Here is a 25,867-nt window from a genome sequence, read left to right as displayed (position 1 = left end):
TGTTCGCGAATTGGCCTACTACGGAGAATGCCCAAATTTTATGATCACCTTTTTCTTCATCTCGTCGTACTTCCAACTTGAACACAGCATTTCGTTCTTTAGTTTTTTTTTTTTGTTTTTATTTGTTTTTTTTAAGTGTTCAGTTCGTAGGATGCAATAAGTAATTTTAATAAAGTTTTAAAAGTTGATGATCAAATTAAAAAAAAAAAAAAAAAACCAAACACAGGCCGTTAGTAACGAACGAAATTCTTCATTTGATTGAAAGCCCACCGTTGTGTTGGACATATCTGACATATCTAGGAATGGTAGTATTTTGGGTTCACTCCATAATATATGTTCACGCTTGTTATTAGCGATGCATAGTTGCGATATTGATTTTTTTACCTAATTGGATTATTTTTTAAATATTCAATATGATTTTTATTATTAACTTTTTTTGCACGGTTCGTTTTTTGAGAAATATTTAGAGTTTTCCCATCGTACAAGATATTTTTAAGTTGTGGTGCATGTTCCCCAATTTACCATATATCGCATTTATTTTTTTACACGATTTTTTTTTGCACGGTTTTCTAAGGAACGTATCTAACGTGTAAAAAAAAGTGTAGCATTCCATTACATATAACGGTCCATTGAAGTTTAGAAAAAGGCGTGGAACGGGAGAAGAAGGGGTTGCCGTCTGATGGGGGCGCGTTCAAATCGGCAAGCCTTATTCCTTCATCGGCTAAGTGCACTCTAAAACTGTCAGTATGGCTATACAACAGAGCTGAGATTTGAATACGTAAACACCGATTTAGTAGCGGCAACTCATATCTACTCGGAATAAATATTTCAGTCTAATGTTCAGTGCTTTTCGTCTTTTAAGTTCGACGAGTATGTGACAGTTGCAAGGTTATTACATTTAAGAATATACGATGCCGTCATAAGGACTATCCGTTATCTAGTTCCTTCATTACTTGCATAAAACTATGACAAAATTAAGATGAAAAGAGTTGCGAGAATTCGCTTTGGCCATACAATTGCAACACACTAAAGGATTCCTAAGAAGTGCTTCTTCTTTTCTTTACAATATAGAATTTGCATTGTGATTGGCTGAATTTCTCCCTCCGAGGACATCCTAATCTCTATATAGCCATAGAAGGCAATATCAGCTTAATAAATTACTTTCGTAAAGCTATTAGGATCAAACGCTAACTTTCCTTTCCAAAATAGAGCCGGTAGCCTATTTTCTTTTTAGTCTAAGAATTTATTTCATCACATTTACAAAAATTATAATAAAATAATGAATTTAAAGGCAAGTGAGAAAACTATAGTTTCAGTTAATAAATAATTAGAAATAGTAGCGAAAGAAAGAAATTTGTTTGCTCTCATTTTTCACAAGTTAATGATAAGCAAAGGAAACGAAAAAAAAAAAAAAAAAAAAAAACAATAAACCTAAGTGGAGATCTCTAAATAGAAAGCACATGTCATGAAAGATCATTGTTTCTTTGTTTTTTTTTACTTTGCTTTTTACAACCAAGAGATCAAATTTTGCCGGGATAATAGATGACGTATGGACAACCAGTCCAATTGCGAATTTTGCATGCGTTAGAAATGTATATTTCCTGATAGTCGTTTGTATCTATTTCTTAGGTATTACTATAAGTCGTGAAATCGCTATATATATATATATATATATATATATATATTCCGGCAACGATATGATTTTAAAACGATCTGCTCTTCTATTTCATGTCTGTCGATTGGACTTTCATTCAGCTCATATTGCTGATTTGTAGATCTTTTCCGTGACCTACAAACAAGTACTGCGACTATTCGTTTATTTCTCTACATATAATTGTCTTACTAGCATTTATTGCGTCTGCATATCGTTTTTGTCCGATATTGTTCACAATTGGCAATTCTTACATTTCTTCGATGCTCCTATAGACGGTCTTTGCTTCTTATATATCGGAATTACAATTTTTAGATCATCGAAATCAGGTTTCGGGTTTAGAGCATATTTAGAAAGATTATTGCCAATCTGCAGGTATTTTCTTTTAGTCAAATAGGCAAAGCAATGCAGATGGGAAGAGTTCTTTACATACATATTCAACATACAGATGGCAGACGGCCAAAAAGCCAGCAACAATTTATTTGTATGTCTATACGTATACCTTCCTAAACTGGACATATGGACAAATCTAAGTTAATTCAAAATGTTATACTATTTCGAATATTGCAGTCGAACAACGTGCGTTCGTAGTAAATGTAGGCGAATGAAATTTCTTTTATCCCTTGACAAGTTTATCACGACATTTTTGTTATCAGAAATTGCTTTTTATTGAAGAAAAATTGCATTTATTTTGAATATAACTATTTTTTTTTTTTTTTTCCTACGCATACACATATTATTAAATCATTCAGGGAATTATCAGCATTGTGACGATTAGAAAAAGGGGAGGAAATTAGGCGCGTAACGAATCGGTGGGTGTTATGCTTAGATTGACTAAGCACTCACTATAGCCTAGTGTTGCTCTAACGCGACGAGACTTGAACCCGCACCATATTTCATCTATATGATTCGATATTGACTTTTTACTTCCAACTGAAGTTTAAAGGATTTGAAATGTCATGCTATAGGTAAATTTCAAGGTTACCTGTAGCCTTTATATCTAACACTAGTTTACAGCAATCAAATAATTTCAGGCCATTTTTAATTAATTGAGCAACACTAAGCGCTCTACCGATACCAATTAACTCGTGAGTGTTGATTAATAAAACGGTCATCTTTCGTTAAGAGCAAATAAAAATGTTTACAAAAAAAAAAAAAAACGGATACGAAAAAGTCTTAATTAATAAAATCAACTTACTTTTCGTGAGAGTTTTTACTGAACCGAGCGTCTTTCTTGGCTTTCCTTAACTGGGCTGTTGAATTGTGAATCAATCTTGGTATAATATGTAAAGCGTTGATGATAACAAATATGTCTGTGCGTGCGTGCGTGCGTGCGAGCGGGCGTGCGTGCGTACGTACGTGTGAAATAAAGGCAGTGGATCACTCGATCAGTGGCAAAATTTATTAAACCGTTGGCACATTTTTTTTTTTTTTTTTTTTTTTTTTTTTAAAGAGGCATAGCGATTATAAATTATTTTCATTTTAATTTTTTTTTTTTTTTTTTTTTTTTAAACGATGTATCGCATGAAAGGCATAAAAGAAGGAGGAAATGAGTGGGGTAATTATTATTTTTTACTTTGAACTAAAGGTTCTGCCTTGATGTAAAATTTTGAAATTGTTGTTAGGATTGTTTGCCTAATGAACATCTTTTAGTTTTTATGTTATTTTTCACTTTTTAAAGCTAACTTGTCCGTGATAAGATAAGATTTGAGTGTTATATGTATTGTCTATTTATATTTTTCTTTCATTTTTTTTTTTTTCAAATATTTCAGTTTATTATGGCATAAGTAAATATTTATCAAACAAAAAAAAAAAAAAAATGTCATTTTTCAATTTTTGTCTTTTATCATTTTTAATTAAAAAATTTTTATTTTTATTTTTTTTATTTTTCATTTATATACAATACATACAACAACAATAAAGTGCACTCGATGTTGCAGCAAACGCAGAAAAAAATTAAAAATTAAATGAATTTATTTTCCATTTATTGTAAAAAATGTTTTTCCTTTTTTTTTTTTTTTTTTTTTTTTGAAACCTAAATCATTTCTTAAACACAGTCATTCTATAATAAATTATCGTTAAGTGATATGAAGTTTTATGGCAGGCAATTAATGTGTTTTTGTAGTGCATATACATACATAAATATATAATATATATTTACATATATATTTATTTGCATGTATAAGTGTTTATATGTATATAAAGTTTACTTCGGAATGTTTTAGTAAAACGGTTACTGGTAAAAGTCTGTTGTAAGTATTGTCTTTTATTTCGTTGTCGAAAATGTAAAAAAAAAAAAAAAAAAAAGAGAGAGAAAAAAAAAAAAAGAATTGTACTGCTTTTTTTTGCCTTAGTTCGAATAATTTCGAAAAATTCAATCAATTGGTTGTTGCTTCTAAGAATTCAATTCGCTTGAAATTATCCTATATATCAAGCATTTGCGTATTAATGACACAAACAACGAAGCTTAAGAAAAACAAGGAAAAAAAAAAAATTACAAAAACTATATAAATTGACATTAATAGTCGAAAAAAGCCCTGAACTTCTTTCAAATTTATTCCATAATTCAATTCAGCTCATCCTAAAACTTGTTCGCAAACCGGTTTTTTCTTTAACCATAAGATCTAGGAGATATTTCGACTGGAAGCAACTTTACGGAAAGAATAAAAAAAAAAGAAAGAAAAAAAAGAAAGATTATTGGCTTTCATTAAATGCTGAAAGAATTTGTTTTTAAAACCGATCTTTCTTTCTTTCTTTCTTTCTTTCATTTTCTTCTCTTAAGTATTATGTTGTAACGTTATTGACGGTTAATAAGATGTAAGTTATGAAAAAGCATGCGCAGCCATATTGATTTTGGTTTTCTCTCAACTAAACTAAACTCTAAGCGCAACAATCTCTTCTTTCTCTCTTCTCTACTTTATTGTTTTACTCTTAGAAGCCAAGCTCTCTTGGTTTTATGCTCCGTAAATAAAGTATCTGTGTTTGCGTAATAACGGCAGTTGCTTGGAGTTACATTTTTATTTTGTATCTTACTCAGAGTAATTGAGTGAACTTTTCGAAATTACTCCTAAACTAATATTTAGTTTCTTAAATATTTTATAAATTATTATAACTTATTAAAAGAAAAAATTGTTTTTTTTTTTGTTTTTTCGATTGTATCTAAAAAATTTTATAAATCTAAGCATTCAATACTAAACTAATGTCATAAACATTTACAGCGATTGTGGTAAACGAATGAAACGTTTACATCGTATAGACGCATGCTTAATGAGTTTTGGAGTTTCGCTCCGCCGTCAAGTAGTCTACTATTGTTTATGAAATTTTTGTAATTTTTGTAATTATTTTTTTATTTTTTTTTTGTTTTTTTGTTTTTATTTTTATAAAAGTGTATATTAATTAATAGTAATAGTAACAGGGTTAGTTAGATAGTCAATAGAGAAAATAATACTATCTAAGCCTCCATGCGTTGCTTTTGAGTAACATTTACCCCACTCAGCTCGACAGCGAGCTCTGACATAATTTCTTTATAAATCAAGGGATCAATATTTTTGCCTAACTGATAAAGTAAAAACCAATCGCCGATATTGCAACGCTTTGAAACTGCATCGACATCGTCGACTTCGGCTAAACGTGACCGGGCACGCAACATCAGATGACGCAATTTTGGACCCATAACAACTGCGATGCGATAAACCAATGAAATTCCAGATAAAATGCTGAGTATAATGAACCAGAACCATAAAAATACGTAAATTTTCTCATTAACAATATTTAACGGTAGTACACAAAGTCCATCGAACTTTTGCACGGAACCGGATGGACCGTATTTGTGGAAGGTGCATTTAGTTACTTTCGGAAATACACGCGCCATAGGATCGATACGTTCGTCTGGTTCCATTTCGGTAAATTTTAGGACATCGCTGCCATACGTAGAGAATTCGCCATCCAGAAAAAAGTCCACAAAATAAATTTGACCGATTACATTTATGAAATTCAAAGCCTCGCATAGGAAGAAACGAAACGCGTAAAAGTTGTGACGATTTAGATTTTCGGTAAAATATTGCACCAGTATACGTTTACGATCCTTTTTACAGTCATCGTTCACAATTGGACTATTTAAATCCATGACTAACATCTTTAGACGGCCTCCCTCCCATGATTTCCATAAATAGCGAGGCACGTAAAAGAGTATAGCTTGAAAGAATAATACAAAGCATACCCACTGATAATATTTATGATATTTGACTTCGTCTTCGCCCTCGACATGCGAACCGACACCCGGCTGTACAACGTCGCGACCGGTAATGCCAGTCAAACGTTCAGGCACTGTAAACGTAGAATAAATCCAACAATAGGTATCCATAACACCTAACGGTATCTCGTCCACTATGCAATCAATAGGATCACCAATATATTGTCTCGATGTCACTAGCAGCGAGAAGGCAATCAATATGATTACCGTTGCTTTATAGTGCATTCGGAATACATTGTTATCGATGCAGACTTGATCGATTTTTAATAGCCCCTTAACGGAGCCGAATACATCAAACATTTCGTTGCAGTTTTTTTTAAAACAAAAAGCGTATAAATGTTTAAATTATATTTTAAAGAAAAAAAAAAGGAAAAAAAAAAAAAAAAAAAAAAAGAAAGAAATGAAAACAAAAGTCTGTTAAGATGTTCTTCGTAACGAAAATTGTACTTGTTTTTTTTTTTGTTTTCGCATCCAATTGAGTTAAATTTGGATAAATATTTTGTGTCTGTTAAAACACTTGATTTAACTTCACAACCATACGCGTTATTATTTTCTAAACAATTCGTAATCGGGCTTGAAAGGAGTTTCTCTAAAACGAGATAATCTTTATTTTTTGGAATGCTTTCAGTAATTTTTTTTTTTACTTTTATTTATTTATTTATTTTTATTTTTATTATTATTTTTTTTTTCTTTTGTAAATATATGTATATTTGTGTGTATATATATATATATATACGTTGGGTGACAGCGTCACTAAACGTACACCTCGAGTAGAAAATTTCAACTGTTTTGTTTGATCCCTAACCAGACGATACTCTGTCTCTGTACTTATCACAGAAATTGAGTGACTTTCTCACTTGTTCGCTCCGTCAGATAAAATGTTTGCTTTTGTTGTGTATTCGTTTTCTAGCTATGCAAGCGGAGAATATATGTTTGCGTACTGAGAGAGAGAGAGAGAGAGAGAGATTTAAGAGAATTGTGCGTATTGAAAAATCGCTGAGACCCAACAGGTATATATTTTTTTAAATTTTTTATTCTTTATTTTTATGTATTCTATGCATTATATACGTATTTGTTTGCATAAGCATGGATGTGAAAGAAAAACCTGATGCGGTTATAAACGTTAACATAGAGAGTTAACTATAGAGTGTGGCAAGCGTTAGGAGTGTTTTTTTTTTTTTTTTTTTTTTTTTTTTTTTTTTTTTTTTTTTTTTTTAAATTTTTCTTTAACAATGCTCCTGCTTCGTGCACGAATACACATTTATGTATATAAACGTAAAGGTACGGATACGCATACATTTTTATTATTATATCTATCTATGGGGTGGATCTTGTTTGGTTGAACAAAATCAGAGTTACCCAAATTGTATCTAAATGTGTGTTTGTTTTCATTAAGAAACAATCCCTTCGTCATTTGTCGAACCCAATAATAATAATACTCACATTTTGAAGTAAGATGACCGAGCTACATCATTGAATCAATTGCTGCCAGTTGCGTTCTTCAATAATAGGTTTTTTTAGCTTAAAGTAACTGCATTCATCTGATTCATTAAATCGAAAATATAAGCTTGTCGTCTTCGTTACATATTCGTTAATTGTGTTTCTTCCTTATATACCGTAGTGTATTCAGTTTTCGTCATTTTCTCGTCTTGAAGACGAAAAGGAATACATGCCTATGTATTCCAAACTCAGGAAGACAAGTAAGAAAATTATATTCGGTCGTGATCGAATTTTGTATACCCACCAACACCCTTATCTTAAAAATGACAAAAAAAAGTAAAAGAACTAAATTTTCATGCTCTCTAAAATGGAGTGGGCGCGAGTGATTTATTATATTTCCATAATAAAAGTCCTTGTTGCATAGGCTTATCACTTAAAAATTGTTAACGGAAGAATGTTTACCATAAATACTAAATACAAAGTTGCGCAAACGCACAGATGGACAGACAAACAGGCGGACATGTTTAGGTGTATTCCAAATTTGAAACTGGCCAAGAATTTGTATACTTTATGGGTTTTTTGAAGCTTACTGCTACATCGATATAAAGGTCTTGAAAAAAAAATTCAAGTTTGATACATTGTAATGTTGGGTTGTCAATTGGTCAATTTTTCCCATTTTTGTGCAAGAATGCTGCAACATCGCCCAAAGAATATGTGTTTAAATTTTTTGTATATCTATTTGCTGTAGTTTATGAGTAATGGGTAAAAAATCAATTTCTCATTCCTTTTGAGAAAAAAAAAAACAAAATATTGTCAGTTTACGTGATGCTGTGCTCGTGTCCTTCGACCGATTTTCAATAACAAACCGCGTGCAAGAACTTTCAATGTCTTAGCGAAATTTGAAGTCAATAGCTTCATTTTTGCGACCCGGTGAATGTTTATAATAAACATTACACACACAGACAGACGGACATGCTTAAATCGATTTGGAAGTTGATGCTGATCAAGAATGTGCATACTTTGTGGGGTCGCTTCGTTCGGGGCGTAGCAAACGTTTTGACAAAATAAATATACCTCTCATCCTTCGGCGATGGGTGTAATAAATATTTATCCATTCTATGGGAATTCTTTAAAATAAATCAATTTCATATAAGAGCTAGCGACTGCGACAACCTTTATGTACGCGTAAGATCTTATAAGGGATTTTACAATTCCAAGAATTATAAAAAGCATTACTATGGGATATCGTGGACTTGCCATTTGCTTTTATTATACATTAATCAAGTGAAGTGAAGCTGTCTTTACGCAGCAATAATTTCTCAAATATATGAGAAAAGTTTCAGGGATAAAAATTTTAAAACATGAAAATCTACATAAGTATGTCGCAGCATTTCATAGCTGCATAATATATATATATATATATATATATATATATACATATATATATCTATCATAAAAGTTTATTCAACTTCTTCATCCATTTCTGCGGCCTATGAAAGAAAGAAAGCACGTAAGCGTGTAATGATAAAAAAGAAAAAAAAAATTTCTTAGAAATTGTTGAAATCAATTGAATAAATTGTTCTAAATCACGTATCAATTGTATGAAGTATTGTACGAGTAGTCAAAGATCGTATGTGATGCATAGAGAAGAAAGTCAAAACTGCCAGCGAGACGTATGCAAAAGTAAATCATATATGTATACATGCATACAAACATACATATATACATATATATATACATATATATATATTATCAAACTATTGGGAATTCATTAAACGTAAAAACCGAGAAAAAAAAAAGCAGTAGGAATAGCACGTAAGAATCGTCCAGTTAATAACGACGTTATATTGCCTATATTCGAAAACAGCACATTATTAGGTTGTTGGAAAAGTTATCATGCCTACAAACTAGATCACTTGATTATAAGAAGTAGAAATGTAATGCGAACCAAGCCCGAGCTTTTTTTTTTTCTTTTGTAATCTTAAACTGTTTCCATTTTCCTTATATCGTTTTTCCCTCAAATATATAGAAATCGAAAGTAAAGTATCGCAAACTGATGGATTGGACAAAGTTTTCTTATTATACGACACAAAATGTAGTAGCTTTCGATGGCAAGTTACTATAATATGAATATTGGGATTATAGCGCCTATACAATATAATCTTCTATCGATATCGAGGACTTAGGTTATGTCTGAATGCAATTGTTGGTCCAAACTGTCGTTTAAACTGTGGATTTGATTATCCGACCTTAACGATGCTCTCTTTCTTAACATGTTACCATAAATGCCACCTTTATTGCAAAGGACCCCATAGGTTTAATAGGTGCAATCAGTAAGTAAATGCGAGTAATATCTGCTGGAATTTGTTAGTGTGTCATAAACAACAAACTAATAGCAAGGGCTCATATTGTAGCAATTCACATGGTCACCTTGTACAAGTGTAAAAGAATATAATTCAATTTAAGCCAGCTATTATACTCTACACCATATGTGGTGCAAGGATATATTGAGCTTGTGCGGGATGTATTTACCACCCAGAAGGACTTGAGATAAACCCATCTTTTATTATATCGATCCATTCAAAATCGCTTTTTGAATCTCACCTCGCATGAGTAGTCAACGTCAATGTTCGGAGATTCCAAATCCCATTGTGAGAGAATTTACTTTGGTCGCAGTTATAATCAGTGCTCGGTCGGTAAAAACGTAGCCTTTACTGATTACGCACACAGTCATCGGGCTACGGTCGCTTCTCTATCTCTTCCCCTTTTCGACTGTAATTGTTCATATTATTAGGAGAAAAAAACTTATATCTCTCTGTCCATCTGATCTTCTTGTGTTCAGCTTATTGATCGTAATTTTTGAGATATTTTGATAAAATTTGGTATACCGACGTGTTTTTTTGGTATAAGTCCAAATGCTATTGACAATGATTCGGATTGGATCACTTCTTCGACCATTGCCCATATAACGTGCAAAAAAACTGAAATTTTCAAAAATATTCGGTAAAACCCCTGAGCAATAGTCGCTTGACATTCTGAATCGGTATAAAGTACCGGTTGTTAGACATGACTCGGATATTGCTGTACCGAACCGCATTAGTTTTTGTCGGTTTAATTTGATTACGTTCGACAATGTTTCGTGTGAAGTTAAACGTTTTTGATCTCTTCATGTAAGAGTGTAGAGTTACAGGCATACATTTGGGTTTGCTTGGGACATAATATATTCACGATATTCTATATTTTGTTTAACTGTCAGCACCATTTGTCTTCAAATGGAATAAGAGAAGTAAAGTTTCCCGCAAATGGATTATTAACTTTACTCTTCATGCTTCAACGAGATGATGAGATATGTTATTTTTAGACGCAAAGGATGAAGATGTCCGTGCGGTTCGGGTAAGACTAACTGTAGAATTATTCTGTATCTTACGCATATGAAGGAAGTTATTTGACTCGACTTTTTAAACTTAACTGTTCGATTTATAAGCAATAACCAACAAATAAACATAACAGATTTCTATATAATAGATGTAAAGAAAGATCAGAATACCTGTTGTGTGTGTGTTATTTACACAATAATGCTAAATATTGACGTAGTAGACCTTTGTCATCGTATTTCTCTTTCTTATGTTTCTTTTCATTCTTTTTTAATGTTTTTGTTTTTTTTTTTTTTTTTTTTTTTTTAAATTCATTTTTTATATGTATCCGATGATCCAAGTGAAATTTTAAAGGCTAATAAACTCAGACAGTATATTATGTTTCTTAACATTTGCCTATATACAGTACTATACACTTAGTTGGCAACAACGACTTTTACAAGCAAAACATTATTAAAAATATTATTTACTGACTGACTGCAGATAGTTTAACGAAAATGACTGTCATTTTTATCACAACACTGACTGAATAGTTCCCTTCGAGTCGATCGTAAAATTTACATAAGTTAGGTAGGCAAAGTTATTTACCTATCTATATTAAGATAAAACCTGTTGATGTTTCAAGCAAGATATGTAGTGATTTCTATTATACTACGTGCTGTGCAATAAAGTTGTCAAACAAATCATTTATCAGATGAGAGTTAAAAAATGAAAAAATATATATATATATATATATATATTTTTTTTTTTTTTTCCCCTATTTTAAACAAATAGTTACGCATATAATAAACTAACTAATTGTATCCGTTTGTTTTCCATGACTAACATCAACCGAATGTTTATAATCAATGACTCTAACACAACAGATTCTTTGAAATCTTATGACACAATTGTTAAAGTTAAACAAAAAAACATGTTATCAGATTAAACAAAACGATTAGTGACAAATTACATTTATTATTAGTCAAATATGTGATAATTTCTACAGTGACCTTAGGCACTTTCAATTCTTTCAAAGATTTTCCCTTATTAACAAATAAACAGTCATTAAGTTACTCACACTAACCGTAGGTTATACTATATGATTGTATTTTATATGAATGCTTTAGCGGTACACGATTCTGAAATGATTTACTTATATGCCTGTGTTCGTCGCTTGCTTGTTTTCGGAACACTTACGTTTACATAAGTTGAGGTAAAAAATTAAATTATAATATAACCTTAGGTTAATGACCTAATTTTGAAAATAAAAAAAAGACAGGGACTACAGGCCCTACAACGCTAGGAAATGTCCCTCTAACGAATAAAAAAATTCTATTCAGCTGTAGTCCGAAAGAAATGAAATAACAAGAAAGAAAATTATATTCAGTTGAGGCCGAAACTTTTATCACCTATTATCGTTAATTTACGGCTAATTTTTTGGTTCCTTTAGAATAATTTTGTGAAAATTCATATCACGTATTTTTTATAGTTTATGAGCAACGAGCAAAAGATACGGAAAGCAAAAGTGTTCTCAGTTTTGGTTGTATGCTCTTTGACCTGTTTCGGCCATTTTCAAACTCTTTCGCGCATTTGTAGGTCGATATATTTTCTTTGGCGAATGGAAGAAGGTGTACCATAGATACTACAGAGTTGGGTGTACGAACAGATTTTTGGACTAACAGATAGATAGATGGATAGAAGGACAGAACGTTGCATTCTGAATTTAAAACTGACGAAGAATTTATATACTTCATCGAGCTTTTAAAGCTTGCTTCTGCGCGTTATAAAGGTGGCGAAGAAAAATTTAAATTTTATTGCATTACAATATTGGGTAGATGTGGTCATGTTTCTCATTTTTTGCGGGTACTACGGTACAACACGGATATAAACATGCGATAAACGGAGTAGTATAGGCGTGTCCTTCAACCGATTTGGCCCATTTTCGACACCAGTCTGCGTACGAGAATTTCCAGTTTTTCTGCCAGCCAAACCGATTCAGAATTTGATGCTGTTCGAGAGTGTATGTACTTTGTGGGCTTTCTAAGATTTCGTTCTGGGCGTTGCAAACGTTTTGATTTGAATTGAATATATCCCTCACCTTTCGATGATGAGTATAAAAAATTAAAATTTCGTTTAATGCATCATCCTGGAAAATTGTCGTCAACTTTCTACTATATGCTTATGAGAGAGGAGAAACTCTCTCAGTTTAGGTTGCACTATAGTCGTGTGCTTTGAGCGATTTCTCCCATTTTCAATATTAACCTACGTGCAAGTACTTTAAATATTTTTTTTATGACGGTATATGCAAATTAATAAAATTTTTGGGAAGTGAACAAAGTTTGCTAAATTTTGATTACGTCATGCGATATTTCGGGCATACTACGATATGCAGACTTTCATGAAAAGTATGCCTTCGCATGAATGTAATTTGTACTTTTTGGTGTATAATTACCACAGCCAGTGAATAACTGTACTAGGCGAAGTGGTGAGGGCTATCTAACGCACTTGCACTTGCACTTGCTCGCCTATAATATTCTTACGCATTGTGAAATAAATTTGGAAAACAGAAATCTAATAGAGATTAGAATTTTAAAAAGACTGAAACGTCAAGGAACTCTTTGCATTTTTAGCGATAATCGGATTATGGAACAAAGTAATGCATATATCGACTTTGGTCCGATCCGAACTGTTGGCAACAACATTCGTCTTCAGACCAAAATTACTTAGTGAAGCAAATTTCATTAGAAATTTGCGGCCTGTATATGGAAGACAAGAAAACGAGAAGGATAGAGAGAGAGAGAGAGAGGTGAACCTAGTTTGATTCAGAAAACTCTAACTCTCAATTAATCGATACAATAAAAAGTTGATCTATTTTAAGTCTTTCTGGTTATTACATACCTTCGCACAGCCTTCAAGTTCCCTACGTACCACATATTGTTTAGGATACAACTAGATGCAGAGGCAATGTGACGTGAAACAATTCTGTGCACTTAATAATTATTTCTTTTCATTTTCATAATTATAGTAAGCAATAAAAAGTGTCGAACATTTAAAGTAAAGTCTTAGTAAGAAGGCAAATATTGCCTTAAGAAAATATGATAGATAGAGATAGATTATCTAATTTGAACTTTTCATCTGACGATCTTCTATAAATTTGTTATATCCAAAAAGGTAACATTGCATTGAATTTTGTTTTCCCGCCAGACAAGCAATGTCCTATTTTTTGCTACATTTACATCGACGTCATTGCACTCGCAATATCTTTTTTTTTTTTTTGCTCTTGTTTACGTTCTCTTGGTAAAGCTCGATACGGGTTTTTTGTTATGGATTGCTATTAAAATTTTTTCCTCAAGTTTTTGATGGTATGTGAAAGAAAACTTGCAAATTTTGCGATTATTTTAATACTTTAAAATTTGCACAACTAAAAGTTTATAGCTGTTTTTTTTTTTTTTTTTTTTTTTTGCAGTTAATGTTTTTACTTTAATAGCCAGCCAGTCATAAAATCCATGTCAGTTATTTATAATAATTACAATCTGATTTCAAAAGTTCAAAGCAACAAGTTCACAAAACAAAAAAAAAGGAAAAAACAAAATTATTGCAATAATTTATTAAATAATTTTTAATTAAATAAATTTTACAATATCTTTGTCAATAACTATCAGTTATAATTACATATACCAGGCACTGAGAAAGCTGATTTAAATTTTCTACATTTAAAGCGTGTTTGTACGTAACCGGACTAAGTATATAAAAAAAAAAAAAAATAAATCTTATAATAAAAATGTAATGTTCATAGGTGATATAATATACATAAAGATATTTTGAAAATTTTAGAAACATAAATGTGTAAACTCGATGTAAGCGATAATAGGCGATAGTTTAACAAACTGAAAGTGATGGAATAACAAAATCTTAAGTATTGCGTAAGATAATTGAGTTTGTCGTAATGTTAAGCAACAGGCTTATCAAGTTACACTTAAAGGAACGAATTCATTACAAAATAAGTAAAAACATTGTAATCATTCAAGAACGACTTGTACATCCCCTATCTATGCATTGTTTATCTAATAGATTTCATTATTTTGTTTACGGGATAAAAACACAAAAATTATATGTTCCTTTGTTTCAATGGCAAAGTGCACTGTCCGTGAGAGCTCTTATAAGATAGATAGAACTTGTTAGCAAAATCGCTTTCTTCGGCATCTATTTTCGTTGTCAAGTTTTCAAAATTTGATTTTATTGCCATATAAAGGATTATTTTATCATGAATCCGCCTGAGTCCCGCCGAGTAGGCAAGAGTCTCGACTAGCAACTTAATGGTTGTGGGTTCAAATCTCAAGTGCGGTCGAGTTTTTAATAAAACCGACAGTTTTAGATGCTAGTGCTTTAAGATTTTAGTTTTAGAATTTATTCTCTGGCTAAATTTATAATAATGATGAGCTATATAGAGAGAAGGGGATCCATAAGACAATTTGATTTGATTATATGATCTAAATTTATTACAACAAAAATAGATCCCTTTGCCATAGAGAAGCTCATTTCTCGTAAGAAAAGCGGCTGCGGTACGAACCGGTTCGAAAAAGTACCATGGTTTAATCGAAATTTTCCACATCAATTTCGTATGCGAAAATACGAATATTTAGCGATTTTTATCGAAAAATTTTCAAAAGTCTAACTGTTTTTCTCGTAATGACTATTTCGAAGAAAGGCATTATATATATGGGGCGACATTCATATCATTCGTAACCCAAAACATGTCATTATATTAGTGGGTAAATGACACACATGTTTAAATCGATTCGGAGAGTAATTCTAAATCGATGGCTATAACAAAAAAAAAAAATTGAATTTATTTCAAGTCCTTCTGAGAGTTACATACACCTGCACACACATAATATACTTAATATATATACATAATATATGTAGTTGGAGATATACTTTCATTATTATTATTTTTTTATTGTTTTTTTAAGTAACTCTTATATTACTGCACTGTATGTACACTTAAGAAAATTTAAATGGCACATAAAATATTTGCAAAATTGTAATTTATTTTGAAGTAATAAATGTGTCATGATTTTTCTTTTGGCTTAATTATTTGAATTTTTGAAACATATGCTAACCTGAAATACAATCAATAAAAACGACTTCAAACGCGAAAGATAAAAAAAAAAAAAAAAAAAAAAAAAAAACGATTGCAGTCGTGACGACTTCTTCAAGATATAACAGCATTTTTGCCTTAAATATGCCCTACACCACATGTGGTCCAAGGCTATATTACGAATGTATGCAACACTGAAGAGAACTTGACATAGGCATACCCGGTTGATTCGGTATCACTTTCCAAGTAGACTTAGGCTTGTCTGTCTGTCTGTGGGGCGAAACTTACGTGAATTTTCGAAGGATCACGTTTTCGTAATGCCCACCTATAAATGGTAGCTGTTAGGTTTGAAGCCCTGATTTATTGCAGTTGCTCAGGTACTTGGCAAAGAAGGGCTTAAGGTTTATGAAGACTTTTCTCTTGGATGCTTAAGAAGAGTATTGGAAGAGGATTCTGTTTTCCGAGAGAAAAGCACATTTTCGCCTTCCATTCGATAACCTGTCATAAACGCCATCAAATTTACTTAAATTCTGATGATACTACGAGGTGTTAGAGGGCTGGGGCACAGTTGAGTATGTACTGTGTGGTGACATATTCGGAAGCATTACTTTCTCGAGAAATGATAGTGTGCTGGATGGTTTTCCGGGATGTGTAGCGGTTCCAAAGGCGAACGTGGTTTCGGCTTCGTACGTAGCTATGTAGAATAGGATCAGATTATCCGTAGTAGCATTGTTCCTGGCATTACGATGCACTCTTCATCAGACTACCGGCATGAACGGTTTCTTGCCCGACCATTGGGTATGACCCGGGAGTGCCGTGTTGACGGTGGTTGCCGCGAAATTTCATGAGGCCATTAAACAATGGCAGATGGTAGACCTCAGGAATAATAGGATGGACTGCAATAGTGATTGTTCTACTCTTTAAGAGGCGTTGTTGCCGTTATAGAGAAAAGTTTGTATAAGAAACTCTTCTTCCCACAGAATTTTATGCGGGAGAAAAGCTAACAACATTAATAATAACAAATTCGAGTTAAATGGATTCCAATTACTATCCTATGTACATAAATATGTATAATGATGTTCTTATTTTCATTTAATTTTGATAATAATAGTAACAAAAATTAAACTTCAGTTATCAAAGTCAAAGGCTTTGTGGCAATTATTACTCGGCCAGCTGCCTATGAGAATATTACATGCATTTGGTTAATAGAATTTGCTGAGAAATTCTAGCTCAGATTTCAGAAGGGAAATGTTATCTTATCAAAATAAAGTTTTCAACTTAATAATAAAAAAAAAAAAAAAAAAAAAAAAAAAAAAAAAAAAATAGCAACAACAATGATAAGTGCAATGATTGTTAAATTTTTGATAAAAAAAAAACTCAATATTTATGTACATATGTGTGAAGTAAGGCGAGAGAATGGAAATATTCTACATTGATGTGAATAACATAACATAATAAGTTAATTAGTACATAAAAGGAAACAGCTACGACATGTTATAGAAAGAAGTAAAAATAAGAAATTAAAAGAAAATATTAAACAAAAAAAAAAAAAACAAAAAAAACAAAGGAAAGAAAAGAAATAATACAAATATCAATATCAATATATGTAAGAAAACTCTCTCATAAAAATAGCATTAAATTAATCACAAAAATGCTTCACGCCTTTAGTGCGGTTTCACCGTATTTAAAATTTAATCCGAAACGCGTAACGATAGATAATACGATATTCAAATTGCATTACCGTTGGACATTTATTATATTGATAGTAGCTACGATATTGGTTTGTTCTCGTCAATATTTTGGCGAACACATTAAATGCATATCGGATACTGTGCCTGTTCATGTCATTAATACGTACTGTTTTTTTACTTCCACCTTCACCGTGGTATGTGTATTAAATTTTGTGGTCATATATATACATACGCGTGCGCACACCCACACACACACACACACAATAGCAATAAATATTTTGTATTTTGTGTTTTCCTATAGGTACGCCATTTAAATAATACCGCTTTATCGAACGGTGCGATATTTCAACCGGGCATTGGTCCTTATGAGATCTACGAGGAACCGATTAAACGTCACGCTTATTATCAATGGGTGCCATTCTTGTTGTTCGGCCAAGCTTTATGCTTTTATATACCACATTTTTTATGGAAAACCTGGGAAGGTAATATTTACAGCATTTTCTCTTCTCTCTACTCTAATAACTAATGCAGTCTAACGGTTTATTAAAAGAACGTCCGAAAGCGTATATTATTGAACAAGATAAAAACAATACACTTTCAATTCATGTGAATTTCTAGGATGATTCAATCAGGCGTATCCCAGAAATAATTTAGTTATCGATTTTCTGCCTCAATTTTGCAAAAACAGAAAAAATGAAAAAGAAAGCCAAGATTAACGGGCCGGCTGTTCATTAAAAATGCATTTGCATTTCATTTCGCTATATATGCCCAAACGGTACCTTTATCATCTAAGCACTCGCTATAGATGTACGACGCACGAGCACCGACTGGGCAGTCGCGTTTTTCATTTCAATTCAATTAACTGCTGTTGCTGTAGTCTCCTCTAGTGATGGTTTCAATTTGATTGAAACAATGCGTAATAAAACACACATCCAGCTGACCTCCAAGAATTTATCTTGAACGTTAAAAAATTTGCACATTTCTTCTTTCTTTCTTTCTTTCTTTTAATCAACGCTCACTGGCTTTTTGTCAATGATCTCTCAGTGCGAGCCTAATATATAAAAAATCGTTTCTTTGCCATTTTCTCTTCTTGGAACATAAAGGAATGTAACAGCATAATAATATTCGAGAAAATTATTAAACGCTACTACTTAAGTATTAAAAAAAAAAAACAATTATTTTTGAAAAATATTAGAAAAAAAAGATAACAATACTAGAGACGATATTGCGAAGGACTCTGCGGTATTCAGTACGTGGTTGGTCCAAATTTCAATCTAGATAGAAAACAGCACGGAATCTACATACGTGTGGCTAAAAAAACGCAAAGGGTTTTTTAACAAGCGTTTTTTCTCTACGAGTAGCGAGTGTTCCATTAAAAAAGTTTTAAAACCTTTTCGAACATTCCTCTGCCGCATCTCTTCAAGGCATTGTTAAAACAATTACGTTGCGTGCCTGGAGAAACATGCCTTTAACCTTTCAAGTCCCCGCATAAAATCATATATATGTATGTACAATCATTTTCAGAAAATCAAATGCATTTAAGACCGTTTAAAATTTCCCTAGGCGTACAATCCGGTTGGAAATGAAAATTCTATAGATTTTTATTTAAGTTCTTCTTTAGCTCACTTCTAATCTACTATCCTTTAACATTCATGTAGATTTTTCTTATACGTCATTTCGTATTTATACCCTACGTCAGTTGTGATCTAAGCTCGTCTATCTGTCTGTCCGTTTGTCCGTCTGCCCGTCTGTTCCCATGTCCATGTAAATTTGTGTTCAATCTACCGTTCATAATTTTTGAGATATTCCGATAAAATTTTATGCTTTGGGTCAAGGACGAACGCTATTCAACATGATTCGGGTCGTTCCATTTTTCCGACCACTGCCCATATAACGCCTTATTTTGAAAAATTGTTACGGGGCAAAAGATTACAACTTTTGCTATCTCTTGTCAAAAGCCACTGACTAATAGCATTTCGACATTGTAACGTGGTATGAAAAATTTGGTTAAGCTGCGACATTTTTTGAAAGTTTCTCTCTTTTATAACCGTTTCTACGAAACTGAATCTTTATGTGATAAAAGGATGTAATTTTCAATAATTGATGGTGAACATCATTTCATAATAATAAATTGACAAATAAATCAACCTTAGCTAATTCGATCCACGTAGGTCTATTTTTGGGATACCCTCGCATATAAGGATTTCCAGAAAATATAATCCCTTCAAAAGGTCTAACTGTTAATATTTTATGATGATTCGTGATAGTAATTTGACGGAATAATTAAGCGGATCGCATGGGCCTATTTCTAGGTACCCATTCCATATAAGATTTTTCATGAATAAGTCCTTCAGAACAAAATTTAATTTTTTATATAACTTATGATGAAAATTGGTCCACAGTAGCAATATAGCAGAAAAAAGTAGGGACGGGGAATTGGGTTTCCGCATGTCCATTTTTTTAACATATAGAGGGGTATCATGAAAAGCAACGCCTTATATGGAGAGAAAGTCTATTTTTTACTTTTTTATGATGGAAAATGAAAATTGTTTTTGGGATATAAATTAATTTTGATTAATTTGGAGCACGCCATGTGCTGTTGTGCGTATCCTCCAATATGCGGGCTTCCATCAAAAGTATCCCTTTGCATGAAAATAATGTTTGTAAATTTTAGTGTATTATAATCAAAACGAGTGAACGAATACTAGGCGAAGTCGTGTAGGGTATCTACCTGTCGGCCTTGCCCGACTACAAATTGCCTTCTTGTTTCCTTATACTTTTTTTTTTTTTTTTTGCTTTATATTAGGTGGGCGTATTAAAGCTTTGGTTTATGGTTTAAAAATGGTAAGCCTATCGAAATATTTGAAAGAGAGAAGCTTAAAATACGGCCAACTGTCTATGCCTTGCCTGGAAGAGACCGAATGCCGTATTAAGGATATACGTCGTTCGATGATTGAACGTATGCGTTTAAATAATTCGTGGGGAGCGCATATGGTCTTTGCGGAGCTATTAAATTTACTTAATCTTATGTTACAAATCTATTGGACAAATTTATTTTTGGGTGGCGCTTTTTATAGCTTGGGTGCAAAAGTTTACGCCGAACGTTGGACTGAACAAATGGACGCTTTAGATATCGTTTTCCCGAAAGTTACTAAATGCCATTTTCATAAATATGGTAGCAGTGGGTCATTACAAATGCACGATACTCTTTGCGTTATGGCTTTAAATATAATCAATGAGAAAATTTATACCATTCTTTGGTTTTGGTATGCTTTCCTTTTCCTCTTCACTCTACTCGGCCTAGTGTGGCGGGCTTCAACTTTTCTCTTTTACAAAAAGTAAGTTTTTCAAACCGAGATTTGAAATTTAAAAAAAAAAAAAAAACCCTAAAACTCTTATGTTTATCAATTGCAATTATTTAGCATCAAATTCACTCGTATTTCATTCTATTGGGCTAAGCCTGGCAAAATAGACGATCACGAGCTAACAGCTGTAATAAAGAAATGCAATTTCTCAAATTGGACATATCTGTTTTTCTTACGCAGCAACTTGTCCGAGTTCGTTTTCAATAAGGTTATCTATCATTTATCCAGTGAGTTTCCAAGTGAACAAAGGGAGAACGTCATCAACGCTGCTAAGCTCTCGCCAAAGGATGACGATCTGGGTCCTAGTCGCTTGCAAACTTTACGCATAGACGAAATAGGTTCGCCATTATTGGAAGAGAAGGGAACCAATAAGTTAGAGTAGTTAGTAGTTGTGTCGTTCAAAGGCCATTTTTTTTTATTTTTATTTTTTTTTTATTTTCTCTTTGTAAATAAATATTCTAGATTATAGTAACTGCGAAAATTTTAATAAAAAAAAAAAAAATAAAATAAAATATGTTTTGTTTACATATTAGAGATTTTATTTCGTAAAGCGGCAGTGCAGTTTCACAATGAAACAGTTGATGATATGTTGAACTTGTAATTAAGGCCGATAGCCTGTGTTGCTAGTGCTCAATGTCTCTTTTTTTAGTCTAAGAATTCAATTCATTAGTCTAAAATTAAAATAATAATAATAATAATAATAATAAAAGCTAAAACGGATCAAAGTAAATTATTCTTGTAGTCGAGACGATGCCAGACTGTATGGAATGTGACGGAGTAGATGAGTATTAACAAATAGTCATAACACTAAAACCGCCGCCTGGTCAAATGGAATGGAAAATTAATTTTTTCCTTTGTATATCCGCCACCCAAGTATGCGGCGTGTATTCATTTTACGTAAACGCTTGGAACGTCTGAAAGGCAGCTTCAGAAAACCCACAATCAATTTAAATCAATCTGGGTGTTTATATGTAACACGGGCGTACGCGTCCAAACGAACTTAATATACCTTGTACCACAAATGGTATAAGGTATAAAAATGTGTTATTTGTTGGGTGCAAAAGCGAGTAGAATTGAAAAAGCTTTGTGCCTGTGCATATGGTTTGATCGAAGCAAACACATTCACAAAAAATAATAATTTATAATAGAAATGGAAATTGAAACTGTTAAAAATGAAAGCTGGATTATAATGCGCTTATAAATATTGATCTTGTGTAATCAGTTAGGGAGTAATGCGGAATAATAAGCTCTTGAAACTCCCATCAGGTGAGTTCTTTTCAAACAAATATAAATGTTTTTTTTATTTAGAAACGACTCTGGACAAGCGTTGTCCTATTCCAATCAAAAGACTTGAATTCTTCACATTGTACGTAAATGATGAAAACTTTCTATCGCTCGATTATTGCATTTGGAAAAAGAAAGAATTTTCTCATATAACTAGTCATTAGCTTTTAATACACTTGCAAGTGATTTTGACTCTGCACTCCTGTATTTGCAATGAACCCTTATTCGGGTTATGCGTATGTCAGTACGTGTGTGGGCGTGTGTGTACAACACGTAACAAGTCACATGCATTATAAATTGAAATTTTTTAATTAAGTTGCTTAGTCTTTTGATCCTCTAATCGTGCTATGCAAGGATACGTGTTGGATTCGCTACGAGTGGAATAAGGCAGAGATTTAAAGATGATTTCTTCTTTATTTATTTATTTATTTTTTTTTTTTGATTCTCTTCGATACGATAGTATTTGTTTTTTATAAAGTCTTGATATGATTCGTCTTCTAAGCAATTTATGTATTCATTTAATGAATAGAAGAAGAGTTCACATTTGCATATTTAACCTCTTAAATGATTTTAATTGAGTAAATAAATGATTAGCACATTTATTACACTTATGTGCTTAACAGCCAATGTACGTGGTTGTCGCGACTAATTTGTAATTGAAATTGTAATGAATTCTTACTAAATATATATTTTTGCAAAAATTAAGAACACATTTATTTAGTCTTTTTCTTCTTCTTCTTCTTCTTCGGTCTTTACCGACTCTTCAAAAAAAAAAAAAAAAAAAAAAAAAAAGAACTAAATAAATAAATTAAAATAAATAAAAAATTTATATTTGCACCTTTTAAATAATTTCATTCAAATGTCTCTTGCCCTCTCTCTCTCTCTCTCTCTCTCTCTCTATCTCTCTCTCTCTTTCTCGTTCTTGCGTGGGGAAAACCGAAACTTGAATACAAGTTTTTCTATTGTTAAATATAAAACATATGTAGATTTTTATTGGTTTTAATTGTTGTAGTCTATTGGTTTAATCTGCGTTACGATAAAATTGAAATGATCTAAATTACAAAGGTTCAAAAGGTGTTTTTCGAATTAAGCGATAATAAACCGATGAATTCATTGGGAATTAAGGCAAATCAATAAATTCTCATTTTAAAATGCCATTGAAAATATTTTTAATTCTTTTTTTCCATATAAATTAAAAGTTTAGCTTAGAAAGAATATTTAATTTATTTTAACATATTGTAACTGTCCTTATATTTTGTAATATTATTTACAAATACAACCGTGTAGAAGGTCGAGTCGTTGACAAGTTATAGATGCTGAGGGTAAGTTTTTGTCAACTTGGGAAGAAGGAAAAAAAAAAAAAGAAGAAGCGAAATGGATTCTTTGGTGAGGAGAAAAAACAAATGTCAAACGTCGAGAAAGCGTAAATCAAATTTTAAAAGAATTTGAGTAAAAACGCTGACCTATTGCTGAAAACATTGAATAAATATCAATTATAATGTTTGTGTTATATTTTTCAATAAAGTCTCACTAAAATCGATGCTTTAAACGTTTTAAGATGTGAAAAGGAATCGAACTGAAGAATATGCGAAAAATTTTATGTATGATCTGACACCATATTGTAATAATTGTTTTTGTGATCGCTTAATCTATATAGGAAAAAGGAGGGCATGAACGAAGAAATAAAGGTAGTGAGGTGGGAAAAAGGTAGAAAGTACTAAGTACGCTAACAGTGACGAACATTTGATATCATGGAAATTGTGTAAGTAATACATTTCTGCGGTGATAATGTTCTATATGTAATACTGATTCCAAAGAATATAGTCTGATATACGTATTTAAAATAAAAGAATAGCAACAAATAACACTAGATTGTAATAACATATGAAATTCATGATATCTAAAAATTATATATGCGCATGTTATATAGAAAAATGAATGCACAATAAGTTGACTAAAAAGAAGGATCCTGCTAAAGCTATGTAAGTTGTTGTTGCACCGTTTCAACATAAAAACTATACAATGACATGTTATGCGCGGTGCATAAAATAAAACAACAAATTGATGAATATAAAAATATAGATAGCAAATAGACATTTTGTGTTCTATTGAAGGGAACGTAGCTTAGGGGTTGTTCGACACAATAGGCCGAAATGAGCTATGCCGAACTTTACTCTATATATCTTACTTTATAATATTGTGGTTCGGTATAAAAATGATTATTTCGATCAATCTCAAGAGTCACATCGTGCTATGACACTTGGCACTAGAACTAAACATTCTACTAATAGATATAAAAATTCGTTTTCCGCCCTTTACTCAAAAAAAATAATCCTGCAGGATGCTAAGTGAAATTTTGACTGCTTCATTTCAAAGTACTATGGTTAAGCAATACTCAACTGTATAAATTATCATTTAATTTTTTATAACTTGTTAGGAAAAACTTACTTTTTTCTATTTCATCCGAAGGGTAGTGCCGATAAACCGTTACGAGTGACAAACAGTGAAAGCGGTATGTTCAACCACCCCTGAGACATCGATGATAATGTTGAATATCGATGGCGGCCCTATTGGTGTGATGCAAGGACGAAGATGGAGGGGGGTTAGGTGGCCGTGTCGCGTATTATCTCATGTTCTTCATGAGAATTCGTTCATAATAATAATTTGATATAAAAATTAACTTTGCCGAATTTGGGATCGATGTAGATCTTGTAGATCTATTTTTTGGATGCCAACACATATAAGGTTACGAATGAAAACTAAGGCTTTATATGCCAAAAGAAAGCCTAATTTGTGGTTTGTTATGACGGAAGCAACTGGCAAGTAGTGAAAGCTTTAATAAATAAATTAATTTTTCGAAATTTCGATCACCTTGACGTTTCAGTATCCTCTAATATGAGAGCTTTCATTATTATTATGCGTATAATTTTTGATGTATAGTTAATTAAAAGAAACGGCTTAGAGTATCTAGTGATTGGTCTCACTACATAGCATTCTTACTTGTTTTATTTTTAAAAACTGTTGACTAAGAACGGTGATGCTTGGGATTATAGCTTGGAATCATTTGGCAGAAAATTAACGGCTAGTGATCAGCATCAGTGTTTGTTTTTGGAATAAAGGAGTAAGTAAAGGTGTGATAGATGAAACTTGTTTGCTTGATTTTAACCTTTTAATTTTTTAAAAACATTTTATTATTAATGATTACTCGAAAATTACTTAATTATCTTGTTCGCTTTTCATTATTTGTATTTTATGGTTATTATATTTTTCAATCATTAGCAAACTTTATTTTAGTATGTATGTATAGTCACGTTTATATATAAGTGCTTCTTAGAGCTGCATTTAGATATTTTTCTTATGATTTTCGTCTAAAGAATAAAAAAAAAAATAAATAAATAAAATCAATTCTCCTATGACAGGTTGTTATTGACCGCAATATGTCACAGAATTATTTGATAATTTCAATATATTTACATAGTACGTGTATATAATGAAAAATGAAATGTAAAATTTAAAATATATTTCTAAAGTTTTCAAAATAAGCTCTTTATGCCCCCTCCGTTTTTATTTGGTAACATAAACCAACAAATTTGCAAAACAAAACTGGTTTTCCACAACCAGAAACAAGTACACAATAAGCCTTCCAATGAGTTAAGTTCATTATATTTTATCTCGAAATGGTTGACTTTTTTCAGTTTTCTATATCAAAAAATTATTTTACATAAAG

General features: G+C 31.8%; 2 protein-coding genes across 2 annotated transcripts; one reads left to right on the top strand and one right to left on the bottom strand.

The window, feature by feature from the left end:
- Positions 1-3,657: 3,657 nt before the first annotated feature.
- Positions 3,658-6,559, bottom strand: LOC119642263 (innexin inx2). The gene has a single exon (XM_038041353.1). The coding sequence runs from the start codon at positions 6,201-6,203 to the stop codon at positions 5,103-5,105; it is 1,101 nt and encodes a 366-aa protein (XP_037897281.1). The 5' UTR covers positions 6,204-6,559; the 3' UTR covers positions 3,658-5,102.
- A 10,802-nt stretch (positions 6,560-17,361) lies between these two features.
- On the top strand, positions 17,362-21,330 carry LOC119637977 (innexin inx7). The gene is made up of 4 exons (XM_038034475.1): positions 17,362-17,685; positions 17,793-17,973; positions 20,298-20,829; positions 20,914-21,330. Exons 1-4 carry the CDS (start codon positions 17,452-17,454, stop codon positions 21,236-21,238), a joined length of 1,272 nt encoding a protein of 423 aa, XP_037890403.1. The 5' UTR covers positions 17,362-17,451; the 3' UTR covers positions 21,239-21,330.
- The last annotated feature ends 4,537 nt before the right edge of the window (positions 21,331-25,867 follow it).

This window comes from Glossina fuscipes, unplaced genomic scaffold, assembly GCF_014805625.2.
Source record: "Glossina fuscipes isolate IAEA_lab_2018 unplaced genomic scaffold, Yale_Gfus_2 0, whole genome shotgun sequence".
Taxonomy (NCBI): Eukaryota; Metazoa; Arthropoda; class Insecta; order Diptera; family Glossinidae; genus Glossina; species Glossina fuscipes.
Note: the sequence above shows the minus strand (reverse complement) of the source record. Positions and strands in the feature narration are given on the sequence as shown.